We start from the raw sequence: 24,972 nt of genomic DNA on the forward strand, positions 1-24,972 counted from the left end.
CGCATGCCCTGAGTGTCCTTAAATCTCTGACCAAGGGCCACCGATTCTTCCTAAAAGTGAGGGGCTTTGAGTCCTCCCCCACCCCCGGCGCTGGCCCTCCTCTTTCCCCAAGGCCCTACCCCCTGGCAGAGCTGGACTGGGGAACCTGGACCCCTCCACCACGCCAGGGTGGGGAGTGGCCTGAAAGCAGCCCCAGGTCCCCTGCCCAGGGCAGGTGGAGGGTCTGTGGCTCCCCACGGTTGCCTGCATGGCTCTTACCCCAACCTGACTCCAGCTTCTGGCTGGGGATGGGGCCTTGGGGACCAAAGAGCCGCAGCCGGGCCATGGAAAGAGCTGCACAGACAGCTGTGGGGACCCGGGGACCCTCCATTTGCCCTGGGCAAGGGGTTGGGGACACAGGCCAGTGGCTGCTCTCAGGCCCACACCCACCCTGGGCAGACAGACGGTCCAGAGCTCCCTGGGCCACTCTTATCCAGGCTGGGCTCCAGCTTCTGGCTTGGCCGGGGTATAGGACCTTAGGAGTGAAGAGGAGGGGCAGGGGGCTGGGCCCTTGGCAAAAAGGGAAGGGACAGGACTGTCCACTTTCAAAAATGGGAGGGTCATGACCCGTTGGCCTCCCATGTTTCAGCATCCATGCCTCTGGCTGCCAGAAGCTGGGATTGGATGACAGGGGATGGATCTCTGGATAATAACCTGTTCTGGTCATTCCTTCTGATGCATCTGGCATAAGACAGGGTACTAAGCTAGATAGACTGTTGATCTGACTTATTAGGGCCATTTTAATGTTTTTAGGTAACTTTCACTATACCAATCTAGTAGCAAAGCCCGCTACGGTGCACATGTCGGAGGGTGAAGCGGAGGCTTTGGCCAAAAACTGCTCAGCAGGTCACCTATCTCCAGCATCCAGACACCCAGTTCCCAATGGGATCCAAACCCCAAATAAATCTGTTTTACTCTGTATAAAGCTTATACAGGGTAACTCATAAATTGTCCGCCCTCTGTAACACTGATAGAGAAAGATGCACAGCTGTTTGCTCCCCCAGGTATTAATCACTTACTCTGGGTTAATGAATAAACAAAAGTGATTTTATTAAATACACAAAGTAGGATTTAAGTGGTTTCAAGTAATAACAGACAGAACAAAGTCAGCAAGCAAAATAAAGCAAAAACATGCAAGTCTAATCCTAATACATTAAGAAACTGATAAAGGTAATATCTCACCCTCAGAGATGTTCCAATAAGCTTCTCTCACAGACTAGATTCCTTTCTAGTCTGGGCCCAATCCTTTCCCCTGGTACAGTCCTTGTTAGTTTCAGCTCAGGTGGTAACTAGGGGTTTTCTCATGACTGGCAGCCCCTTTGTTCTGTTCCATCCCCTTTTATAGCTTTGGGCCAAGGTGGGAATCTTTTGTTTCTCTGGGTCCCCACCCCTCCTTCTAAATGGAAAAGTACCAGATTTAAAATGGATTTAATTACCCGGTGACATGGTCAGATGTCCTGTGAGACCCCACCCTCCATTATTCCAGGGCTGACCCGCACACACCCAGAAAGGTTTGCAAGTAAACAGCCATTTACAGGCAATTGTCCTAGTTAATGGGAGCCATCCAGATTCCAAACCACCATTAATGGCCCACGCTTTGCGTAATTACAGTTGGACCCCAGAGTTATACTTCATACACCTAGTTTCAGATACAAGAATGATACATTAATACAAATAGGATGAACACACTCAGTAGATTATAAGCTTTGTAATGGTACCACACAAGAGACTTTTGCGTAAAGTATGTTACAGTTACATTATATTCACACTCATCAGCATATTTCCATAAAACATAGGGAGTGCAACATCACAGTAGCATCCAGGGCACAGTTGCTGAGCAATAGTGGAAGGGGAAAGGCACCCTGGGTCTTCTGGAGGAGGGAAGCTCATTGGGGACTCTGTTGGCAGGTCCCAACAACCTGTCAGTGGGTGGGAATGGATAGGGGATCAGTTGGTCCCTAGGGCAGGGGCTCTATCAGTCCCTGGGGCTGGCTGGAGGGAAGAGGTAGGGTTTGGTCACTTTGTCCCTCGGGGCTAGTTAGGGACAGAGAAGGGGGAAGGGTCAGTGCCATCATGAGACAGGAGGAGGAGTTGGGGAGCTCAGTTGGTCCTGGAGCTGGCTGCAGGGGATAGACGTGGGCAGTCCGTTCAAAACAGGTCCAGATCAAAAGAATCTTGCATCACATTATTTGCAAAGATCAGAGAAGACAGAGAAATTGGCTAACTTTTCTGCTGTTTGTAGCTGAATTTGTCTTAAGGGCATTTACATTATAGCTTCCAGTAAGGCTCCACCCACTTGCCTGAATTAGCTTGCTGTCAGCACCTCCCACAATAGTGGCCAGATTCCTGTGCCAGCTGCAAACCTAGCTACAGATTTAATACCCTGCAGAACTTTATGTATTGCCATTACACCAGCAACTCATCAGCCTTCAGTGTGGGCTTCCCAATCCTGAATGCGCATCCCAGTGACTGACATTGTTTCTGGGGTTGTCAACTTCTGCTGAGTAACCATCACTTGTTGGCTACGGTGAACAGAGCTCCAACTTTGGGGCAAGCCCTCTGGAGACAAAGAAGGGTCTTCATACTTGGAAGTTTTGAAGGAACTGCTCCTCATCCCAGGTGTCTAGCACAGCTCAGTTCCAGGAGTCACTGAACATAATACTGACCCAAAAGTGGCACCCAACCTGGTAAAAATCCATAGCAAGCAAGTTCCTGAACTGGTTTTTAATAAGGCAGTGGCAGAGACCCAAGCTGCCTTTACAGCATTAACAGGTGCAGCAATATCTCCAGTCTCCAGTTTTGGACATTCTTGATAACATGGTTGGGCTGTTGATGGTCCTACTGTCCTTCCTACCAGTCTGTCCTACAGTGAAGTTTGCTGCACCTTCCTCTGGAGTATCTGGTGTTGGTTATTGCAGAGACAGGACACTGGACTAGACGGACCACTGCTCTGATTTAACATGACATTTCCGATGTTCCTAAACTCACGTAGGACCTGACCATGCGAGATACTGAATGTCCTCACTTCTCATTGACATCAGTGGGCACTTAGAACCTCTCAGGACAGGGCCCACAGACTGTAATGGCTAAATCCTGTTCCCATTGTAGCCAGTTGGAGATTTGTCATTAACTTCAGTGGGACCTAGGGTTGGCCTTTATTATTATTTAAGCATTTTTAGACAAATCAGATATATTATCTATGTAACTTGGTGTCTGTCATGGGAAAAGAAATGATATTTCAGTGGTTTATGTGACAGAGCATGTTAAGAAATTAACTAAATCACAGTTGTGGCAATTGATGCTGTGACTGAAAGCACCCCGTATTCACATCCTACACACTATTGTAGTAATCTTTGTACAAAATATGTCTTGCGAGGTATTGTTTGAAAACTAATAACTGGTCAGTAAAATCATAGTGAATTGTATGTAGCAACAGTATATGTAAACTTATGATGTTGTTAGCACATATTCAAAACCACACAGCCCTGCCTAGGCAAAAGTTGTTAAACAGGTCTCTCTCTCTCTCTTTCACCTAAGAAGAAAAGGCACCACCATCTTTGGGAGAGACCGTGACCAAGGAAAGGGACAGTCACCATCTTGCTGGAAGACTATGGGTAAGACAGACCATCTTAAGCAAAGCCTTGAACCAAAACTTGCTAGTTTAAGTTTTAGACTTTCCGATGTGTTTTCACTTTTATTTGCTTGTAACCATTCTTGAATTAACTTAAAATCCTAACTTCTTTCATTAATAAACTTGTATTATTTTTTAATCTAAACTCATCCAGTGTTGTGTTTAAACTGTTTGGGGACTCCAATTAAAGTATGAAACAGATGAATATTGACTGGTCAGGAGCAAGAAACCTTGATATCTGAACTGGCCTGGAGAGGGGTGGACAGTGCAGAACATGTTTTTGGAAAAATTCAGGACTGGGATTGTGTTGGAGTCACCCTGCAAGTAGTAACCAAGGTTGGTGGAATCCAGAGTGTGATTGGTGTGTTGCTGACAGGCTCATGGGGTCCCAGCTGCTGGACCAGGGCTACAGCTATACACAGACACTCAAGCTGTGACCTGTATGCTTGAAGTCTGTTTGTGAGTGGCCTGGATTGGGAGCTACCACAGGTGCCGACTTTTCAAAGAAGTGCCCGGGGGTGCTCAACCCTGGGCTCTGTCCCAGGCCCTGTCTCCACTCCATCCCTCCCAGCCTCCCTGCACACCATGAAACAGCTGCTTGCGGGAGGGAGGGGGAGGCGCTGATCCATGGGGCTTGCTGACGGGTGGGAGGTGCTGGAGGGTAGGGGAGAGCTTATAAGTGGGCTGCCGTTTTCCCCATGGATGCTCCAGCCCTTGAGCACCCACAGAGTCAGCGCCTATGAGAGCTGCAACATCAAAGCATTATGAGGCACTCAAGGTTGCAGGACAGGTAGTGACACAACCCCTCACTGGTCTGGATTACACCCTTGAATATGACAGATGTACAGTAGCTTACTTGGAATTTGTCAGTGCCACATAACCAACATTTAAAACTTCTGTTTTATGTCCTTTTTGGAAACTGATTAAGAGAGCAGAATTGGCTGTAAATAATACATTTCCAAAAATCTGTCGTGAATCTCCATGGTAAATGAGAGCTATTCACCACCACTCCAGAGATTTTGAAGAAAAGAGATTCATAGGCCATATAAATGGCCTAGGGAGGTTCAGACAGTTCTAAAGATATAGATTTGATCTGTTTCACTTCACTATTGTCGAGTGTTGTTGTAGCCATGTTAGTCCCAGGATATGAGAGAGAGAGGCACGGTGGGTGAGGTAATATCTTTTATTAGACCAGCTTCTGTTGGTGGAAGGGACAAGCTTTTGAGCTTCTCAGAGCTCTTCCTCAGGTCTGGAGAAGGAAACCAGAGACATGTAATACATTAAACAGATTCTTCTCTAATTTCCTCTGACACTACTTCATTAAGGTTATTTTTATTTCAGTGTTGCCAACTCTCAGATATGTTTTTATTAAAGCTCCAGCTGCTGGAATTAAGACTGAAGGAGAATCTCAGCTTTCATTTTGAAAGAAAAAATTTGTAGCCCTCAAAGTTGTGGAGTAAAGCCTGAAAATGTGCCTTGAATAAACCCAGAAGGCTCAAAAACCAGGAGAAAAAACAAAAGCCCCAAAATGTATATATTTTAAAAATCTCATTATTTTTAAACCACTCTCATGATTTTTGAGGGCGTGATTCATGGTTATTGAATGCTTGTGGTTGGCAATACTGATATTTTTATTAAACAGCTTTTTATAAATCCTAAAGTCAAAGTTAGAAGGCTGAGCTCCAGCTAGAAAGATCTGGGAGGACAGGCTGAGAACAGACTAGGACAGAAGAGCTCTGGCTATGTGGGAAGACACCAGAGCGAAGTAACGTGGAGATGGACTTTAATAACAGAACTAGTTCTGAACAGTCCTCAGGGTCCCAAAATAAACTGGTCTCAGCCAGGGTGGTGGTAATAAAGAATTGTTTCTGCTTCTAAACTAGCCCCAACAGGGGGAGCTGCTATCCACATTAGAGCCGGTGTGCTGCTCTTAAGGGGCCCTTATGAAAGGCAAACAGAGATGGGTGCCACACAATGACCTCTGGTCACAAGGGGGCACTCAGGAGGCAGCTGACCCTTTGTTTTAAATAACTTTTACGTGATACCATTTCACTGTCTCCCCTGGTGTGTGTGAGGTGGTGGTGGGGATTAGTCTCATTAGGTTGAGCTAACAAACAGATATTCAGATTTATTTGTTTGTGTTTTTTTCCAACTAGCCCCATAATACATTCAGTGCTACATTCTGTCCCCAAATCTGAAAGATCAGGTCCTCTGTTCTGAGTTGCACTCGGGGAGCCCAGCTGAAATGGAAGGAAGGTAAATGGCAGCAAAATGTGGTCCTCAGTCACCATGGTTAGGAAGGATTGTCTGGTGGTTAAGGTACCAAATTGGAGATTGACCACAGACTCCCAAGATCACCTTGAGCAAGAACTTAATCCATGCTTCAGTTCCCCATATGTAATATGGGTGTGATAATACTTCATTTATGTTACACTTGGTCTGTCTTTCCTGTTCAGATTATAAAATATTCAGGACAGGGACTATCTCAGTGTGTATTTGTACACAGCATAACACAAGGAGCTGGGACTTCAAGGCACTACTGTCATATAAATAAATTATTTTCTCATCTAAAACATTGTTTGACAGTGGCTGTTAATTAAAGAAATTAACAAATATTTTGACAAATTCTCAAATTTAATTTTATCAATTAACACTTAGTAGGAGTCAGAAAGAAATCTCTGATGAGCTGTTATCCAGGAGATGCACAAGATTTTGTTTTGTGTGACCCAGAAGAAGACTCTCTAATGATTCAAACAATGAAGGAAGTCTTCGCAGATATGGCATGGAGTGGCATATTAGGGATTTATTTATTGATGTCAATGTGCAGCCTATCTGGGTAAATAGTACTTCAGAGGTAGCCTGCAAAGGAAACTGTTTGGGCTTCTGCACTTAACTTGTTTATGATGTATAAGTGCAGCCTGAAAATTTTTTATAGGTTATTATTCAGCTTGTTTTTTATGTTAGGAATTTAGACTGTCTCCACTGGAAGACTCTGAAGGGTAAAATTCACCCTCTGCAGAGGGCAACATAAGACCTATGCAGCACATCAGGCCTGGGCTAAACAGGTTTTGTACCATTTTAACTATTTTTGATTAGGGATGAGACTTTAAAACAAACAAACCAGAAGTAGTTAAATTGGTACAAAAATTGTGTGTAGCCCAAGCCTCAAGGAGAGAAGATCCGGGCTGGGGTGACTAGTCACGTACTCTGGAAAGCCATAACTGGCAGAAACTGCCATCATTTCTCCTCTCTCTTGCATTCTCACACCCAGCAATTGGGTGACCTGATTGTTAACTCTGATCTCTGTGCGGGACTCTTTCAACCTAGAAAAGCTATATACCATGCTCCTGAGTTGCCTGATCAAAAAACAAACAAACAAAACCTCATTTCCTACTCAATAGCAGTTAAGTCACCTTCTACAAATGATATATATAGTCTCTTTAGGATGTTCCTTTTAACTAGTTTGCTTTATTATAATACTTCTAGAAACTATTTTCTATCATGTTTTGATTTTATTTTCTGTATTCTTATCAAGCACTTTGTTACAAGATCAGAGAAAGTCAGCTCTTTGAGATTTGTATATTTTCCTTCACATATAAATAAAGTCAAACAACACTTTTCAAGAACTGATTGTGACATCATTTGTTTCTTTACCAGCTTTTTAAAGGGCATCTCCTCTTTCTTGTGTTTCAGAGTAACAGCCGTGTTAGTCTGTATTCGCAAAAAGAAAAGGAGTACTTGTGGCACCTTAGAGACTAACCAATTTATTTGAGCATAAGCTTTCGTGAGCTACAGCTCACTTCATTGGATGCATACTGTGGAAAATACAGAAGATGTTTTTATACACACAAACCATGAAAAAATGGGTGTTTATCACTACAAAAGGTTTTCTCTCCCGCCACCCTACTCTCCTGCTGGTAATAGCTTATCTAAAGTGATCACTCTCCTTACAATGTGTATGATAATCAAGGTGGGCTGTTTCCAGCACAAATCCAGGGTTTAACAAGAACGTCTGAGGAAGGGGGGGAAGGAATAAACAAGGGGAAATAGGTTACTTTTTAAAAAGTTAGAAGGCTGAGCCCCCCGTTCCTCAGATGTTCTTGTTAAACCCTGGATTTGTGCTGGAAATGGCCCACCTTGATTATCATACACATTGTAAGGAGAGTGATCACTTTAGGTAAGCTATTACCAGCAGGAGAGTGGGTTGGGGGCGGGGGAGGGGGAACCTGGATTTGTGCTGGAAATGGCCCACCTTGATTATCATACACATTGTAAGGAGAGTGATCACTTTAGATAAGCTATTACCAGCAGGAGAGTAGGGTGGGGGGAGAGAAAACCTTTTGTAGTGATAAACACCCATTTTTTCATGGTTCGTGTGTATAAAAACATCTTCTGTATTTTCCACAGTATGCATCTGATGAAGTGAGCTGTAGCTCACGAAAGCTTATGCTCAAATAAATTGGTTAGTCTCTAAGGTGCCACAAGTACTCCTTTTCTTTCTTGTGTTTGTAGACGCACAGACTTCTTCTTAAATACCAATTAAGACTTCTCTATATAAAACCCAAATAAATCTGTAGTTTAGCCTGCTTGCCTTTCTACTGCCTTGGAACAACTTGTGTAAAGGAGAAATTTCTTCCTAGCGCTCAGTGGTAAGAGGTTGATTTATGCCTTGAATCATGAGGGTTGAACGAGTTTAACATAGATTTGTTTTTACACTAGTAATACTGTAATGTGAAATTTATATATATATATATATATATATATATATATACACACACACACACACATATACACACAGAACTCTGGACACTAATAAAACTATCCGAAAGATGTTATTCCTGATATTCCTGATTTTGTTCCATCATTCTGATTTCTTATGTTAAAGATGTGACTGAAGCTTCCTTTGGTAGCTAATGTAAAATACTCATGTTTCTACAGTGCCTCATCCCCCTTTTCCTCTTTAGCTTCTGCACAGAGTTAGCAAAAGCAGTTGCTTAGACATTTTTCAGCTGAAAATGTATCCCACCCTGGGGTTGTCTTAAAAATGATTTTTTTTTAGGAAAATGTAATGTTCAATTACATTTTGTTAGTGTTATGGCAAATTTTGAAACAAAATTAAAACATTTTCTTGTTAAATTGAATTTTTGTCACAACTGACTACAGTACCCAGCGTTCACCAGCTGGCGTCATCCCCGTGCTGTAGCAGGAGTGACTCCGGCATGGAGCATGAAGCAGGCTTTATCACGCCGGAAGCCGACTGGCCGCCCATACGCAGCTCTGGCTCAAGGATCTTACGTTGATTCAGAGGAGGCTGACATGACAGAGCTGCAATAACACCACTCTCCTTTGTGCACCCACCAATACAAGGAAGAGAAGAGCGAGCAATCTGGAAGCACAGGGTGGAAAAAGACTAGCAATCTGGTGAGTGCAGTGAAAGCGGAGTGCAAATTGTCTGAAGGCTAGCAGCCTGCCTGCGGACTACTAACGAAAGCCCAGCCACCACCGTGTTAGGTGCTGTGGAAATGCATATGTAATATCCCACAAACGAGGGTTCCTGGAGTTTAAAGGTGAATATAAAAGCCATTTGGTTTGTTGTAAAATCTGACCTCGGGAAGGCCTGGTAAAGATTGGGAAGGAGCACTTGGGGAGATAAGTATTCAAAAACAAGAGGGATTTACAAGAATTGTCAATACAAAGACTGTTAAAAAGGCAGACACCTCGTGGGGGTGAAACTGCTTAATGAGGGGGAGGAAATAACCAGATGGGAAGGAAACTGCAAAGAGCAGAAAAGGCAGAGAAATCAAGGAACTTTGTGTGTGTGTGCGCGCGTGTGCTAAGTATATATTTGAATATTAACAAAGGGTAAAATAATTCCAATTTTTTAGGGTAGTCTCTATTTTTCTGGCAAAAACGAAGTGTTTTGTTTTCCTGTGTTGTTCTTGAATTGCGGATGTGCTTTTTTCTTAAAAAAAAAAAAAAAAAAAATCACCAAATGTGATTTGAGTTTGGAATTAAGAAATCCTCTTCGCATCTGGGAGGAGCCAATCAGAATTATGATCACTTAAACTCTCACAGACCTTGTTTGCTTGCTGGCCCCTGTTCAAACCCAATTCTTGCCTATCTCCAGGAAGGAGCGGGTGGGGAGAAATCTGTTTAACTACTTATAAAACATCATCCCCTCATTTATGTGTCCAGCTTCTTAAATGATCCAGAAAACCAGGCCTCCGCTGCTCCAGGCTGAAGATGTAGGAGACAAGATGGAAACACTAATGGTAAGGAAATGGAAAAGGGTGATGTGTGTGGTTTTGTTTGTTTGCCACAATCCCTGGAATGGAAGGTCTGGAGAAGGGAAGGAATGACAGTGATGTCCTATCATCCTGAAAAACCCAGTGTATATTTGTCCTTTTAAGAGTCACCCTTCCATGCTTGTGTTTTCTGAAGTCCTCTGTGTTGGGCATTGCAGGCTTTTTCTTACTGGAAATTGAGCGAGTTCATGTAGAGAAATCCAGTATTTTCTGGTCAGAAGAGATCACGCTGGGGTTGTTGCACGGTGGGGGGCTGCAGTTTGGTATTACAGGTTGTGTGGCTTACAATGGGGAGCAGTGCTGAGTGTCTCACAGTGTGCAGAGGATATGCAATATGCAGTGTGATATGTGCAAGGCTGCACGATGACTGGAGCCAGAAAACTCGTGTGTCATATGATGGAGTGCAGTGCAGTGGGGGTGCCTGGTACTGGGGTGCAGTAGGAGAACTGCATGACATACAGAGCGGGGCAGTGCAGAGCAGTGGAGGTTGTATAGCACTGAGTTACAATATCACGGGGAGTAGATGGTATATAATGGGGGTAGGTCCAATGAAATGTCTTGTAGAGGCTGCATGGCACATGGTGAGCAGTACAGTTGATATATAGGGGATTGCAAGGTATAGCATGGATGGGAGTGCAGCGCAGGGGAAGGATGTGCTGTTAGTTGAGTGTCAGTGTATGGGGAGGATTGTGTGGTGATGCACAGGACAGGGCACTAGGAGATCAGAGGGGAGGGTGCATGGTACAGGCTGGAGGGTAACGCAGCGTACTGCTGGACTGCACACAGATAGGTGCAGGGGTGGGGCAGCGCATTGTGGTACTGCAGGAGCAGAGGAGGGTGCGGGGCATTTTAGGGTTGTCGCAGTGTGTATGGCGGAGTGCGGGGCGGCTACAGGTTGCCCCGGGGCGCTCTGAACCGCAGGGCCGAACACAGCCCGGCCCGGAGCGAGCCTGGCATGCAGCTGCAGCTGCCTCTCCTGCTCAGACCCGGGGTGGGGGAAAGAGTTAACAGAACTCTGGGCCCTTCCCTTTTCCTGATTGGCTGGAGCTCGCCTACTGGGATTGGCTGGCTCCGGAGGGGTGCCTCTGACATCATCGGATGCGTCGGATGAAGTGAGCTGTAGCTCAGGGAAGCTTATGCTCAGATAAATTGGTTAGTCTCTAAGGTGCCACAAGTACTCCTGTTCTTATTGCAAATACAGACTAACAGGGCTGCTACTCTGAAATCTGACATCACTGCCTTTCCCGCAGCTGTGAACGTCCCGGGCGGGCCCGCAAGTGGTGATGAGGAGAGTGATTGGTGTGGCTGGGGGGAGCCTGTGGAGATACCGCTGCCCCGTGCCTGCGATCCCAGCCCCCCTCCCAAGCTGAGCAGGGCTAGGCTAGGCCAGGACGTGGATGGGGGACCCCTGCTGTAATCTTCTGTCAGGCCCAGCCGGGCACGTTCCTGTCCTGGCTAAGTGGGGTGGGTAGGTCTGTACTTGGAGGGGAGAATCCCTCTGCTCTTTTCCAGTGCCTTGTGCTGGGTATACAGGAAAACCAGGTCCTTAAGGGATCTCAAGTGCAGGGTGTGTAGCCTTTTAAGTCTTTTTTTCCTTTCCCCACAAAAGAGCTCATAATTATCATAATGCTTCAGCTAGGCCACTGCCAGGACAGAATGGGGGAAAGCTTATTGTTTATACCTTGTTTAATACTCTAATGATGATAATGCTTGAGGAGCCTCACATGGGAGTCCGGTGATATCCATTAGTGAGAGAAAGATGCTCTAACTAAAGTAAACATTAGAAGCTACTGGGATCTAAACGACTTATTGTTAGAGCTAAACACACGTCAAGTGAAGCTGAAAACATGAACGTTAATCATGAGGTTCTGTGGTGTGTCCGGGCGGCGTTATGTTAGGAGGATGTGTTCTCTGATGTGGTTCTGTGCCGAGGGCACAGAAGCTCTTTGTCTCTTGGGAATCATGTGAGGTGGTTTTATTTACAGTAAGCCTGCTGCTTGCTTTGTGGCTTATGCTTAAGTCCTCTTTGGATCGGGAAAGAACCTGCCTTAGGAGCAAGATTTGGAGCTGAAGGAGTGGGGTGAGGAGAAAGAGAGGAAAATTAATGAACTCTGCATTTCCGCAGTCTCTTGATCTTCTGCTGAGAAGACATTGTACTTTGCTTTGAGCGCATCCCAACACCCTCCAAGTAACTCCTCACTTTTTAGCATCTGCTCTGTAAAGCAAAAATTATTTCTGGATTTCTCTAGCCTGCTGTGTATTCTATATTTTGCATTGCAGCTGTCCCTTTCACCTCTATAGATGCTATGATTGAGATCTATAAAATTATGACTGGTGTGAAGAAAGTAAATAAGGAAGTGTTATTTACTCCTTCTCATAACAGAAGAACTAGGGGTCACCAAATAAAATTAATAGGCAGCAGGTTTAAAAACAAACAAAAGGAAATATTTTTTCACACAACGCACAGTCAGTCTGTGGAACTCCTTGCCAGAGGATGTTGTGACAGCCAAGACTATAACAAGATTCAAAAAAAGAACTAGATAAGTTCATGGAGGATAGGTCCATCAATGGCTATTAGCCAGGGTGTTGTCCCTAGCCTCTGTTTGCCAGAGGCTGGAAATGGGCGACAGGGAATGGATCACTTGATGATTACCTGTTCTGTTCATTCCCTCTGGGGCACCTGGCATTGGCCACTGTCAGAGGACAGGACACTGGGCTAGATGGACCTTTGGTCTGACACAGTACGGCCACTCTTATGTTCTTATGCCAATACATGCTTTTGTTCTGTTCAGGTCCTTATACTGCACCCTCCACTGTAGTATATGAGTGCACAACAGTGAGGAGGAAATCCATGAAGATAAATTAAAAAGCACTTGTAACACCTTTCACGGAGTGTGTGCATGTGCACTTCAGAAGGTTTTAGGCAACTATTCCAGCACATTGAACTGCTATTGCTCAGTGTTCATCCACCAAATGCTCCCCCTGCCTTCAGAAATCACCCACAGAACTAGTGAATACTCATCTCCTCCTGCGCTTTTTCCAGTTAAGTCTTTATATGAGACTTTTTTTAAAGCCAGGACTTCTCTTTCAGATGCATCCAGTGCTAAAGGCCTTTGTGTGCGGTTCCATCAGTGGGACCTGCTCCACCCTTCTCTTCCAGCCCCTAGATCTGCTTAAAACCCGGCTGCAGACCCTGCAGCCTTCCATCAATGGGTAAGTGCTTGAAGCTTCTATTGTTCGGGGTATGTGTGTGGGAGGGGAAGTATTTTGAAGGAGCCTACAAAGTGAAAGATGGTAGTGAGACCCTATTCTCCTGAGCTCTACCCTAGTGATATTCAGTCATAGCATTGGGAAGCGTATAGCTGAGAGCACTGCATTCATTGTTGAAGCAGCTGTCCTAGGTAGGTCCATGTGGTTACACTGATGCCCACCGTGCTCTGGAAAATCCCATATGACTGCTACATACCTTTGCCCCATAGGGAACTGGTGTGTCAATATCTAACCAACCTCTTCCTCTTGCCTCATATATTCATCCATGACCCCATCCATTGTTAATCTACAGTTGCTCCGGTGGTGATGAACTATGATGTCAGAAATAGTAAACTGTGATATCATAGTTGCTTCCATAGGCTGATGCTAACTATGCTGTCAAAATCCATAGATTATCCCAGTGGGAGTGATTGTGGCATAGTAAACCATGGGTGGAGACAGGTTTACTGAACAAGGAAGAATAGGCTGAATAGAGAAAGAGCTTCTAAAGGTGTTATAGCTAGTACACAGGTGTATATCTCTGGAGTGCTCTGGGTGGGTGAGGGAGGACTAGAGCAGGGCTGTAGGTTTGGTCCCATGGGTTAACTGCTGCAATATATCTATGTAATTCCTTTCTTGTTTTCCTTCTAGGTCAGGTCATGTTGGGATGGTAGCTTTGTTCATTAGGGTTGTTCGCACTGAAAGCTTCCTAGGGCTCTGGAAAGGGGTCTCGCCAGTAAGTGACTGTTTTAACCCTGACTTTTTCTTACCTAGCATGTGTTAGTAAGTATGGTTTAGAATTTTAAAAGGTATTTAAATGTTGCTCCACTCAGTGTTGCAAAGCCAAAGTGACTTAGACGGCTATACTATTTTCAAAAGTGACTTAGGCACTTAAGAGCCTAAGTCTCTCTCACTGAAGGGCAGTGGGTCTAAGGTTCCTAAGTGCCCAAGTCACTTTTGAAACTGGGAGGTAGCTGTCTATGTTCCTTAGGCCATGCAGTGCTGAGAGGAAGCCATGTCTACAGATATATAGGCCAAGATTTTTATAGATGACTGGTGCACTGGCGTAAGCCTTTTTCAGTTCCTGAATGTGCATGTACTTGGGGATGGAGTCTTTAGGTGAAATCTTGGCCCCATTAAAGTCAATAGCAAAACTCTGACTTCAGTGGAGTCACGATTTTGCCCTTCACCTCTTCTCCTTTCTTTGGAGTGCCAGCTCTTTCTTTTCAGTGACCATCCCCTGGGCCTGAAGCTTCCCAGCTGGCTTAACACACTCTTGTATTAGTGTTCTGTAGTGTGTTCTTGCTCCCTCCTAATTTCTCTCCATTTTTCACTCTTCTGCAGTCCTTCGCAAGATGCATCCCTGGGGTCGGAATTTACTTCAGCACCTTGTACAAGATGAAACAGTACTTTCTCTCAGACCGCTCCCCCACAGCCCTAGAGTCTGTTTTTCTGGGCATTAGCTCCCGTACAGTAGCAGGTGTTTGCATGTTGCCCATAACCGTGGTGAAGACACGGTATGAGGTGAGTGTCACAATTTTCATACTCCTAGAACTTTCTGTTGTGTTGTGATATCATACCTTCTCCTGTAGCACAAAAAATTCTTCTGTCTTGGGTATCAGGGATAGAGAAACTGAGATCCTATATGCTGCTTCTATACTGCGTAAGGTGCTTAAATACTGCAATGATGGGTATGGTTTGAAACCTAGATGGGCTGAAAAATTCTCCACGCTCACACACCTGGGCAAGTAGCTTTTATATTTTACTTGCTCAGCAAGAAATAAAATTATCATCATCATGATGGCAGGAGTGGGGGAGAGTGGATGTATCTTGGGCTGTTAACACTCTTGCAAAGCTGGTCTGTATAGTGTATATTTATTTTATATGTATTAGTTCCATTTCACAGATCTGCCATGCAGGAGATAAAGTGCAAATTCCCTTCCTTATCTCTTGCATCCTTGGTGGGGGTTGCTGGGGAGGCACCATGCTTAGCCCTGCGAGGAGACTGGGATTAAATCTTCCAGCCAGTGGAAGTGGATGGAGTGGGAGAAGTAAACTGCTACAGAAGTAGCTGATAAAATAGTGTGATAAAACCTGTGGGAAGCTCTGTTGCTGACAATGTAGCAAGACAGCTGCTCTCTGGGCCTGCTGTGATGTCGCTGGAATAGTTCCTATGTCATCTCGCCTCGTGTATATACTTAGAAATATTCTGTAACTACAATATATGATTGGCCTTGGGAAAGGAGAAATCTGACTAGTTGCCCATGTGGTGGTGTATCTGAAGCATTTAGGAGTCGGAGGTAAGTGTCTACTCCTTTGTGTGTAGAGAGGTGATTTCACTTCAAGGCTTGCTCAGTAATGATGTCCCAGCACAAGGGACCCTATATCTGACATGTAGGTAACCATTTTTGTGTGTCCTCTGCAGAGTGGGAAGTATGGCTATGAGAGTGTGTATGGAGCCTTGAGGAATATCTATCGGACAGAAGGGGCCCGGGGCTTGTTCTGTGGGCTGACTGCGACGCTCCTGCGTGATGCACCCTTTTCTGGCATCTATTTGATGTTCTACACCCAGACCAAAAAAGTTATGCCTCAGGGTAAGGCTGAATGTGGATGTAATAACACAGAATGTGGTTCTTCTCACTCCAAGCATCCTTCCATTTCTGTCCACATGCTTTACTTTGGCCTTTTTCTCGGTGGTTAAATCAATCCCTTGTAGGGCTTAGGTGGGGCATTAGTGTTCCACCTGTAGAGAACTGGATGTTCACGTTCTGGAGGTGTGTCAAATGAAAATGACGTGGGCGTCACGTTGGTGCTCAGGGGATTCAGGTCTAGATTGCACACTTCATGGTGATCTGTTGAGTTTGCCTAAGAGCAAAGTATGAGACAGATACTTCAGGGATGCAGTTACCAAGCAGGGGGTACTGTGGGTTAGGGATGAGGAGTTGGCAGAGCTGTGTATAAGGAAAACTTGCTCAACATCTGACATTGCCAGTTGCTCATTTTCATGCCCACTGTATAATTCCCCAACATTCCTGCAATCTCTGCTAAATTGAGACTTGCCTGATTTTGGTATGAGAGCCTTCTCCTCTGCAGCTTCTGCCCTCTAAACCAGCCTTTCTTTAGCTCTGTGTATCTGTCAAATTCTGTCCCAGTGGAAGTGATTTGTTTAGCTAAAATTAGCATTGGTGTGTCTATTTTCTAATCTCCTTTGAAAAGTCTCTTCTCTATGCCTGTGATATCTCTTCCTCAGTTATCTACTTCATAATTTGGTAACTATTTAGTCTGGGATACAGTTTATAAGAAAGTCACTATCTACAGAACAGAATTGTACTGTATTATGTCTGACTAAGCTGCATCTTGCTCCATTCCAGACCAGTTTGATCCAGCGCTCACCCCCTTAGTGAACTTCGGCTGCGGAATCTTTGCTGGAATCCTGGCTTCGTTGGCGACACAGCCTGCTGATGTAATCAAAACCCACATGCAGCTGACATCTGAAAAATACCACTGGATAGGGCAGGCCATTGCCTCAATCTTCAAGGTGAGGCTGAGAAGATTGTGTGAATGTAACCTCAGTTCTGGTCACTTCACCAGAGATTTGATAAGAAGGTTCTTGCCTTCATCTCTAAAGCAGACCTTCAAATGAGTCATTACTAGGTATAGTACTGTGAACACAATGTAGCTTCTGAAATGCTTCCTCTGTGTTATGCTATGGGAAAGCGAACTCGTCATCTCTTGGTCACTGGTTCATATACAGCCTGGGTCAGCAGTGACTGAAGTTACTCCCATCTGATGACTGGTTGGTGGTCTGAGTCCAGTTCCTATTGGGCAGATATCCACCCCATTGGGCAGATATCCACATCAGCATTCTTGGGAGCAGACAGCTCCCAACATGCTACTGTTTGTTTCTTGCTCCTTCTGAGTGGTATGAAAATTAATGTGCTAGACAGTTAACTTCACCACCACCTGGTTATTCCTGGTGCTCCATCATCCCTTACCTATGTACATAGGACAAATCCTTGGAAAAGCAAACTCTCTCTCTCTCTCTCTAGCTGAGCATGGGGAGTGAGTGAATAAAAAGGGGATGACAGTCATACACATTTGGGCATGTTACATTCACCCCTCACACATAATCTTAACTTGTCTCCTGAGCCATCGTATGACTACAGGTTTCACTTCACCTTTCTTCACTCCACTCCATTATAAAAAGCACTTTTACCCTTAGACTGTTGTTAATAGAATGTACTTACTGATTTCAATTGTGTTAGCAAATAACCTTGCAGGATCTGGTTGTACCCAGTCCTGGGCTGCTGGCACCCATGGCTTATCACTGTAGTACGCCTATGATTGCCAGACTGAGGAAAGAGGATTTTTGTAATATGCTCCTCTATAAACATGAGTGTCAAGGATAGATGGGCTATAAAACAATTATCTGTCCTTTGAACACTAGCAATAAGTGAATGTACAGATCTGTTATCCAAGGAACTGGGTGGGGATGCAGGGAATGGATACCCCAGTGGAGCACTCATCGACCTGTATTTGGCCCCAGAGATGTATGTCCGTCGGATGCTAGCCCAGTATGTGATTCACAACTCCTGTGATGTAATGCTAGCCCAGTATGTGATTCACAACTCCTGTGATGTTACACAAAATCAGAGTTGAGTTACAGTTGTCCTGACATTGGGTTACCTTGCTGATAAGATGACTCTTGGCTAGACTGTTTCTTTGTTGCAAGTGAGAGCCTGCAAACTCAGAATGAAAGCTCTGGAGCTGAATTTTGCAGCTCAGGTCCATATCAATCCTCCTCCTTAAAGTTTGAGTCTGTTTGAATCTGGATTTCAGCCATGCCTCTGCTTAGAGTCTATTTGCTCCCATTCAGAATTTCTCTTTCTGCTCAGTGAATGTAAATCCTAGGCAGAGCTTTAAAAACACTTGTGGGCAATTCTGTAAATATTAACTGACACAAAATTCTGAAGTGAGGCTGGTCACTATATTAAGGGACCTGAAGTGGTTTTGTTCATAGAATCATAGAATATCAGGGTTGGAAGGGACCTCAGGAGGTCATCTAGTCCAACCCCCTGCTCAAAGCAGGACCAATCCCCAACTAAATCATCCCAGCCAGGGCTTTGTCAAGCCTGACCTTAAAAACTTCCAAGGAAGGAGATTCTACCACCTCCCTAGGTAACACATTCCAGTGTTTCACCACCCTCCTAGTGAAAAAGTTTTTCCTAATATCCAACGTAAATCTCCCCCACTGCAACTGGAGACCATTACTCCTCGTTCTGTCATCTGCTACCACTGAGAACAGTCTAGATTCATCCTCTTTGGAACCCCCTTTCAGGTAGTTGAAAGCAGTTATCAAATCCCCCCTCATTCTTCTCTTCTGCAGACTAAAAAATCCCAGTTCCCTCAGCTTCTCCTCATAAGTCATGTGTTCCAGTCCCCTAATCATTTTTGTTGCCCTCCGCTGGACGTTTTCCAATTTTTCCACATCCTTCTTGTAGTGTGGGGCCCAAAACTGGACACAGTACTCCAGATGAGGCCTCACCAATGTCGAATAGAGGGGAACGATCATGTCCCTCGATCTGCTGGCAATGCCCCTACTTATATATCTTAAAATGCCATTGGCCTTCTTGGCAACAAGGGCACACTGTTGACTCATATCCAGCTTCTCGTCCACTGTAACCCCTAGGTCCTTTTCCGCAGAACTGCTGCCTAGCCATTCGGTCCCTAGTCTGTAGCGGTGCATGGGATTCTTCCGTCCTAAGTGCAGGACTCTGCACTTGTCTTTGTTGAACCTCATCAGATTTCTTTTGGCCCAATCCTCCAATTTGTCTAGGGCCCTCTGTATCCTATCCCTACCCTCCAGCGTATCTACCTCTCCCAGTTTAGTGTCATCTGCAAACTTGCTGAGGGTGCAATCCACACCATCCTCCAGATCATTTATGAAGATATTGAACAAAACCGGCCCCAGGACCGACCCTTGGGGCACTCCACTTGATACTGGCTGCCAACTAGACATGGAGCCATTGATCACTACCCGTTGAGCCCGACAATCTAGCCAGCTTTCTATCCACCTTATAGTCCATTCATCCAGCCCATACTTCTTTAACTTACTGGCAAGAATACTGTGGGAGACTGTGACTTTAGCAAAGCTTTGCTAAAGTCAAGGAACAACACGTCCACTGCTTTCCCCTCATCCACAGAGCCAGTTATCTTGTCATAGAAGGCAATTAGATTAGTCAGGCATGACTTGCCCTTGGTGAATCCATGCTGACTGTTCCTGATCACTTTCCTCTCCTCTAAGTGCTTCAGAATTGATTCCTTGAGGACCTGCTCCATGATTTTTCTAGGGACTGAGGTGAGGCTGACTGGCCTGTAGTTCCCAGGATCCTCCTTCTTCCCTTTTTTAAAGATGGGCACTACATTAGCCTTATTCCAGTCGTCCGGGACCTCCCCCGATCGCCATGAGTTTTCAAAGATAATGGCCAATGGCTCTGCAATCACATCCGCCACCTCCTTTAGAATTCTCGGATGCAGCGCATCCGGCCCCATGGACTTGTGCTCGTCCAGCTTTTCTAAATAGTCCCGAACCACTTCTTTCTCCACAGAGGGCTGGTCACTTCCTCCCCATGCTGTTCTGCCCAGTGCAGCAGTCTGGGAGCTGACCTTGTTCGTGAAGACAGAGGCAAAAAAAGCATTGAGTACATTAGCTTTTTCCACATCCTCTGTCACTAGGTTGCCTCCCTCATTCAGTAAGGGGCCCACACTTTCCTTGACTTTCTTCTTGTTGCTAACATACCTGAAGAAACCCTTCTTGTTACTCTTAACATCTCTTGCTAGCTGCATCTCCATGTGTGATTTGGCCTTCCTGATTTCACTCCTGCATGCACGAGCAATATTTTTATACTCCTCCCTGGTCATTTGTCCAATCTTCCACTTCTTGTAAGCTTCTTTTTTGTGTTTAGGATCAGCAAGGATTTCATTGTTAAGCCAAGCTGGTCACCTGCCATATTTACTATTCTTTCTACACATCGGGATGGTTTGTCCCTGTAACCTCAATAAGGATTCTTTAAAATACAGCCAGCTCTCCTGGACTCCTTTCCCCCTCATGTTGTTCTCCCAGGGGATCCTGCCCATCAGTTCCCTGAGGTTGTCAAAATCTGCTTTTCTGAAGTCCAGGGTCTGTATTCTGCTGCTCTCCTTTCTTCCCTGTGTCAGGATCCTGAACTCAACCATCTCATGGTCACTACCTCCCAGGTTCCCATCCACTTTTGCTTCCAGTACTAATTCTTCCCGGTTTGTGAGCAGCAGGTCAAGAAGAGCTCTGCCCCTAGTTGGTTCCTCCAGCACTTGCACCAGGAAATTGTCCCCTACGTTTTTCAAAAACTTCCTGGATTGTCTGTGCACCGCTGTATTGCTCTCCCAGCAGATACCAGGGTGATTGAAGTCTCCCATGAGAACCAGGGCCTGCGATCTAGTAACTTCCATTAGTTGCCGGAAGAAAGCCTCATCCACCTCATGCCCCTGATCTGGTGGTCTATAGCAGACTCCCACCACAACATCACCCTTGTTGCTCACGCTTCTAAACTTAATCCAGAGACACTCAGGTTTTTCTGCAGTTTCAGACTTGAGCTCTGAGCAGTCATACTGCTCTCTTACGTACAATGCAACTCCCCCACCTTTTCTGCTCTGCCTGTCCTTCTGGAACAGTTTATATCCATCCATGACAGTACTCCAGTCATGTGAGTTATCCCACCAAGTCTCTGTTATTCCAATCACATCATAATTCCTTGACTGTGCCAGGACTTCCAGTTCTCCCTGCTTGTTTCCCAAGCTTCTTGTGTTTGTGTATAGGCACTTAGGGGGAGGGATAGCTCAGTGGTTTGAGCATTGGCCTGCTAAACCCAGGGTTGTGAGTTCAATCCTTGAGGGGGCCATTTAGGGATCTGGGGCAAAAATTGGGGATTGGTCCTGCTTTGAGCAGGGGGTTGGACTAGATGACCTCCTGAGGTCCCTTCCAACTCTGATATTCTATGATTGAGATAACTTGCTGTTTGTCCTGCTTTCTTAGTATGAGGCAGGAGCCCTCCCCTTTCGCATTCTCCGGCTCGTGCTTCCTCCCGGTATCCCACATCCACACTTACCTCAGGGCTTTGGTCTCCTTCGCCTGGTGAACCTAGTTTAAAGCCCTCCTCACTAGGTTAGCTAGCCTGCTTGCGAAGATGCTCTTCCCTCTCTTCATTAGGCGGAGCCCGTCTCTGCCTAGCACTCCTCCTTCTTGGACACCATCCCATGGTCAAAGAATCCAAAGCCTTCTCTCCGACACCATCTGCATAGCCATTCGTTGACTTCCAGGATTCGACGGTCTCTACCCAGGTCTTTTCCTTCCACGGGGAGGATGAACGAGAACACCACTTGCGCCTCAAACTCCTTTATCCTTCTTCCCAGAGCCACGTAGTCCGCAGTGATCCGCTCAAGGTCATTCTTGGCAGTATCATTGGTGCCCACATGGAGAAGCAGGAAGGGGTAGCGATCCGAGGGTTTGATGAGTCTCGGCAGTCTCTCCGTTACATCGTGAATCCTAATTCCTGGCAAGCAGCAGGCTTCTCAGTTTTCCTGGTCAGGGCGGCAGATAGATGACTCAGTCCCCCTGTTTCTTGTCTTTTTCTCCTTTTTTCTGCTGGCAGACGTGGGGCTTTCCCTGCATGCCCTATGGTTCCCCTCCCTCTTCTTACTGTTGTGTACCGTGCCTCATGGTATAGCTGCTGTCCAGTAACTGCTGTTCCTTCATCAGTAGGAGTCACTGCAGTTGAGTGATGCTAGAGATCCCTTCCCTGCTGCTGTCCCTCTGGCTGGCTGAGTGCTGTGTGAGCATGGATTTCTCAGGCACTAGGGACTACTACAGAATATATTTCAGTGCAGCCATAGATTATGCCATCCAGTAGATCTAGGAATTAAATGAAGTGAGACAGATGGTGTTTGTTTTGTCTCCTCCTGCAGGACTATGGACTGGTTGGCTTTTTCCGTGGCGGTGTCCCCCGTGCCTTGCGGCGCACTCTGATGGCAGCGATGGCATGGACTTTATATGAGCAGATGATGGCAAAAATGGGGCTGAAATCCTGAAGGACTTGTAGTGGAGGAGACCAGCCTAAGCTCTTCATGTCTCACCAGCTCATCCAGGTGAGCAGGAGATTTCCCAGTTCTGCTGGGGTGGATCTTTGTTCCACTGTGGTAAAGCGATAATGATTTCTGATCCAGGGGACCAGGCTGCAAAACACGCCCTCTCTGACACAAATGCAAGTAGGGGAGAGAAGGTTTTGACTTTGCATCTTCAGAGTAAAGCATTCCAGGAGGACCCTTTCATTCAACTTCCTTGGAAGATGGGAAAGTTTCAGTATCCTACAAACTACGTGTTTACGGTAAAGGCTGTTGAAAGAAATCCTTTCAGAATAGTCCTGTGTGCCCTGAGAAGCCTTTGCACAGAAGCCATCTGGGGAAGAAGTGATTGGACTTGGACTACAGAACTCAGCAACTTTCTAACCTGGTGGTGTACCCAGTCTACGATCCCAGGCCATGTGCCATCTGACACTCATCCTGTTATCTGTCAGTGTCGTTTGCTTCTGCACCCAGAGGGAAGGTATGGAGGAGAATGCTATGAGGGGCACAGTGTAACCATTTGTTTCAGAGTTTGCTTAATGTATTAATACATGTATTAGAGTGAGAGAGGGGGAAAATGTATGGCTGAAAGGAATGCTGGAAAATGCAGTCTTACCATACCTTGCACAGGAGCTTTGATGTTGGATAACATAGCTGGGAACCTAACTGACATCTCCGTTATGGCTTGCAGCAAAGGCCTTTACGCCTCTTCCCTTGTGCTTTAGGTTGTATTTCCCACAGCATGACCCAATGTCGTGGAAGAAGACATTTTCCACTGGCTATATTCTTTGTCTATAGGCATTTGTTGTGCCTACCCACATGACTACCATGGCAGGGCAAAAGCACTGACTGTCTTGAAATATGACTTAGCTAAGAGAGATGGAAGGCCAGAAAAAGGACTTGAGAAGTGGAGTCTTTTTTGAAACTCCATTTGCAGCCTTTCTGTATCAGCTGTTTTTCTTGCACTGTTTAAATTGAACTGTAGCTTTGGACCATTATCCAGGTTTAACTGCAATGGATGTAAATGTGTCTATAATAAAACATATGCAAGAAGGTTGTATTCTATACTGTCATTTACATTTGTGGCTGCAAAATGGACTAGCATCTCCTTTCTCTTTCTTTCCAAGGGAGGGAGGGGAATATTTTGGTCTTAGTTTCAGTGCCTTTCTCTTTTTTTAAAAACACTAGGACACCTAAGAAACAGATGGAAAACAAACTCCCTGGTGTGTGGGGTGGGGGATGAGGTGAGACACAGCTCAATAGACTTCCATGGGGACCAGTTCTACTAAAGCAATGAGGGCAAACAGCCTTGTTGGAGACGGCAGGAGAGGCACAGTCAGGTTATGTCTACATGGCAAAACAACAACAACAAAAAACCCACCGCAGCGAATTTGAGCCCAGCTGAAGTGATGCAGGCTTGTGTTCTGGGGCTAAAAATAGTTGTGTAGGCATTTGGGCTTGGTCTCCTGGAGCCTGGGCCCTCCCTGCTCCCTGGGTTATTTTTAGCCTTATAGCATAAGCCTGAGTCAGTTGACCTGAGCTCTGAGACTTGGTGCTGCAGGGTTTTATTGTTGGTTTGGTTTGGTTTTTTTGCTCTGTAGACAGACCGTCTCTTCCTAAGCAGGTGCACCACAGAAGAATCACATAGTATTGCTCTCAAAGGAGTTGTTGAGAATTTCACGGAGCAGGACCCCAGTGTGCCAGATGTTGTATAAACAGAACCAAACCACAGCTCCTGCCCCAAAGAGCTTCCCGTCTGTGTATGGGGAGGAATGCATTTCCCCTTCAGTGCCCCTAGCTTTGAGCACTTGTTTAAGCGTCTGGCACTGTGTGTTATCTCCAATAAACATTTATAGCAAGAAAAACTCTTGATTATTTAAGCTGACTGCCCTTGTAGAGAGGAGAGAGCCTAGATACTGACTGAAGGGCACACACAACAGGCGCTTCTATTGCTGGAGGAAGCCTACTGCTCAGGGGATGCTGCCAAAAACATTAACTACCTGCTACAGCTGATGTCTGCCAGGCACTCCTGTGGCATTGGTCTCCTAGGCACATAGCTGGGCCTTTTTGCAGACACCTTATCTGCTAAGACATTCATGTTCCAGGATTGGGGAGGGAGAGCTATAGAAGCAGGAGTTGTTTTCCGATGGCATCTGCGTGTGCCTCTTTGGACAGCGAGGCCTAATTGTCAGCAGGTTTCTCTGGCATGGAATCAGGGCACAGAAGTTGAACTACTACTGTGCACAGCCTCCCCACCAAGCTTGCAGATTCTGCTGCCACTGAGCTCCACATCTGGCAAGACATAAAGCATGTTCATGTTTAAGCTGCTGAAGGTTCCTCTAGCCTTTAGAGGCAACACTAAATGGAATCCCTAACTTGGCAGTCATGGGAGGAGAGGAAGGTAACTGCTATGTTAATAAAAAGAATAGGAGTACTTGTGGCACCTTAGAGACTTACAAATTTATTTGAGCATATGCTTTCGTGAGCTACAGCTCACTTCATTGGATGCATTCAGTGGAAAATACAGTGGGGCGATTTATATACATAGAGAACATGAAACAATGGGTGTGGTCGCTCGATTACAGACCTAAA

The 24,972-nt window shown here is 45.5% G+C and overlaps 1 protein-coding gene across 8 annotated transcripts; it reads left to right on the plus strand.

The window, feature by feature from the left end:
- The first annotated feature begins 8,870 nt into the window (after positions 1-8,870).
- SLC25A38 (solute carrier family 25 member 38) lies at positions 8,871-23,445 on the plus strand. 8 transcript variants are annotated; one of them, XR_006288893.1, is made up of 9 exons: positions 8,899-9,091; positions 9,866-9,942; positions 13,049-13,188; positions 13,876-13,960; positions 14,569-14,748; positions 15,650-15,818; positions 16,596-16,762; positions 22,225-22,404; positions 22,483-23,445. XR_006288893.1 is itself a non-coding variant. In XM_027832843.3 (8 exons), the coding sequence occupies exons 2-8, from the start codon at positions 9,874-9,876 to the stop codon at positions 22,345-22,347; spliced, it is 915 nt and encodes a 304-aa protein (XP_027688644.1). In that variant the 5' UTR covers positions 8,871-9,091; positions 9,866-9,873; the 3' UTR covers positions 22,348-23,445. The 8 variants fall into 8 exon arrangements, 6 of the variants coding, with proteins under 6 accessions (XP_027688644.1, XP_043396676.1, XP_043396675.1 ...); XR_006288894.1 differs by having other exon boundaries at positions 8,904-9,091; positions 13,067-13,188; XM_027832843.3 differs by having other exon boundaries at positions 8,871-9,091; positions 13,067-13,188; positions 22,225-23,445.
- The last annotated feature ends 1,527 nt before the right edge of the window (positions 23,446-24,972 follow it).

This window comes from Chelonia mydas, chromosome 2 (assembly GCF_015237465.2).
Source record: "Chelonia mydas isolate rCheMyd1 chromosome 2, rCheMyd1.pri.v2, whole genome shotgun sequence".
Taxonomy (NCBI): Eukaryota; Metazoa; Chordata; order Testudines; family Cheloniidae; genus Chelonia; species Chelonia mydas.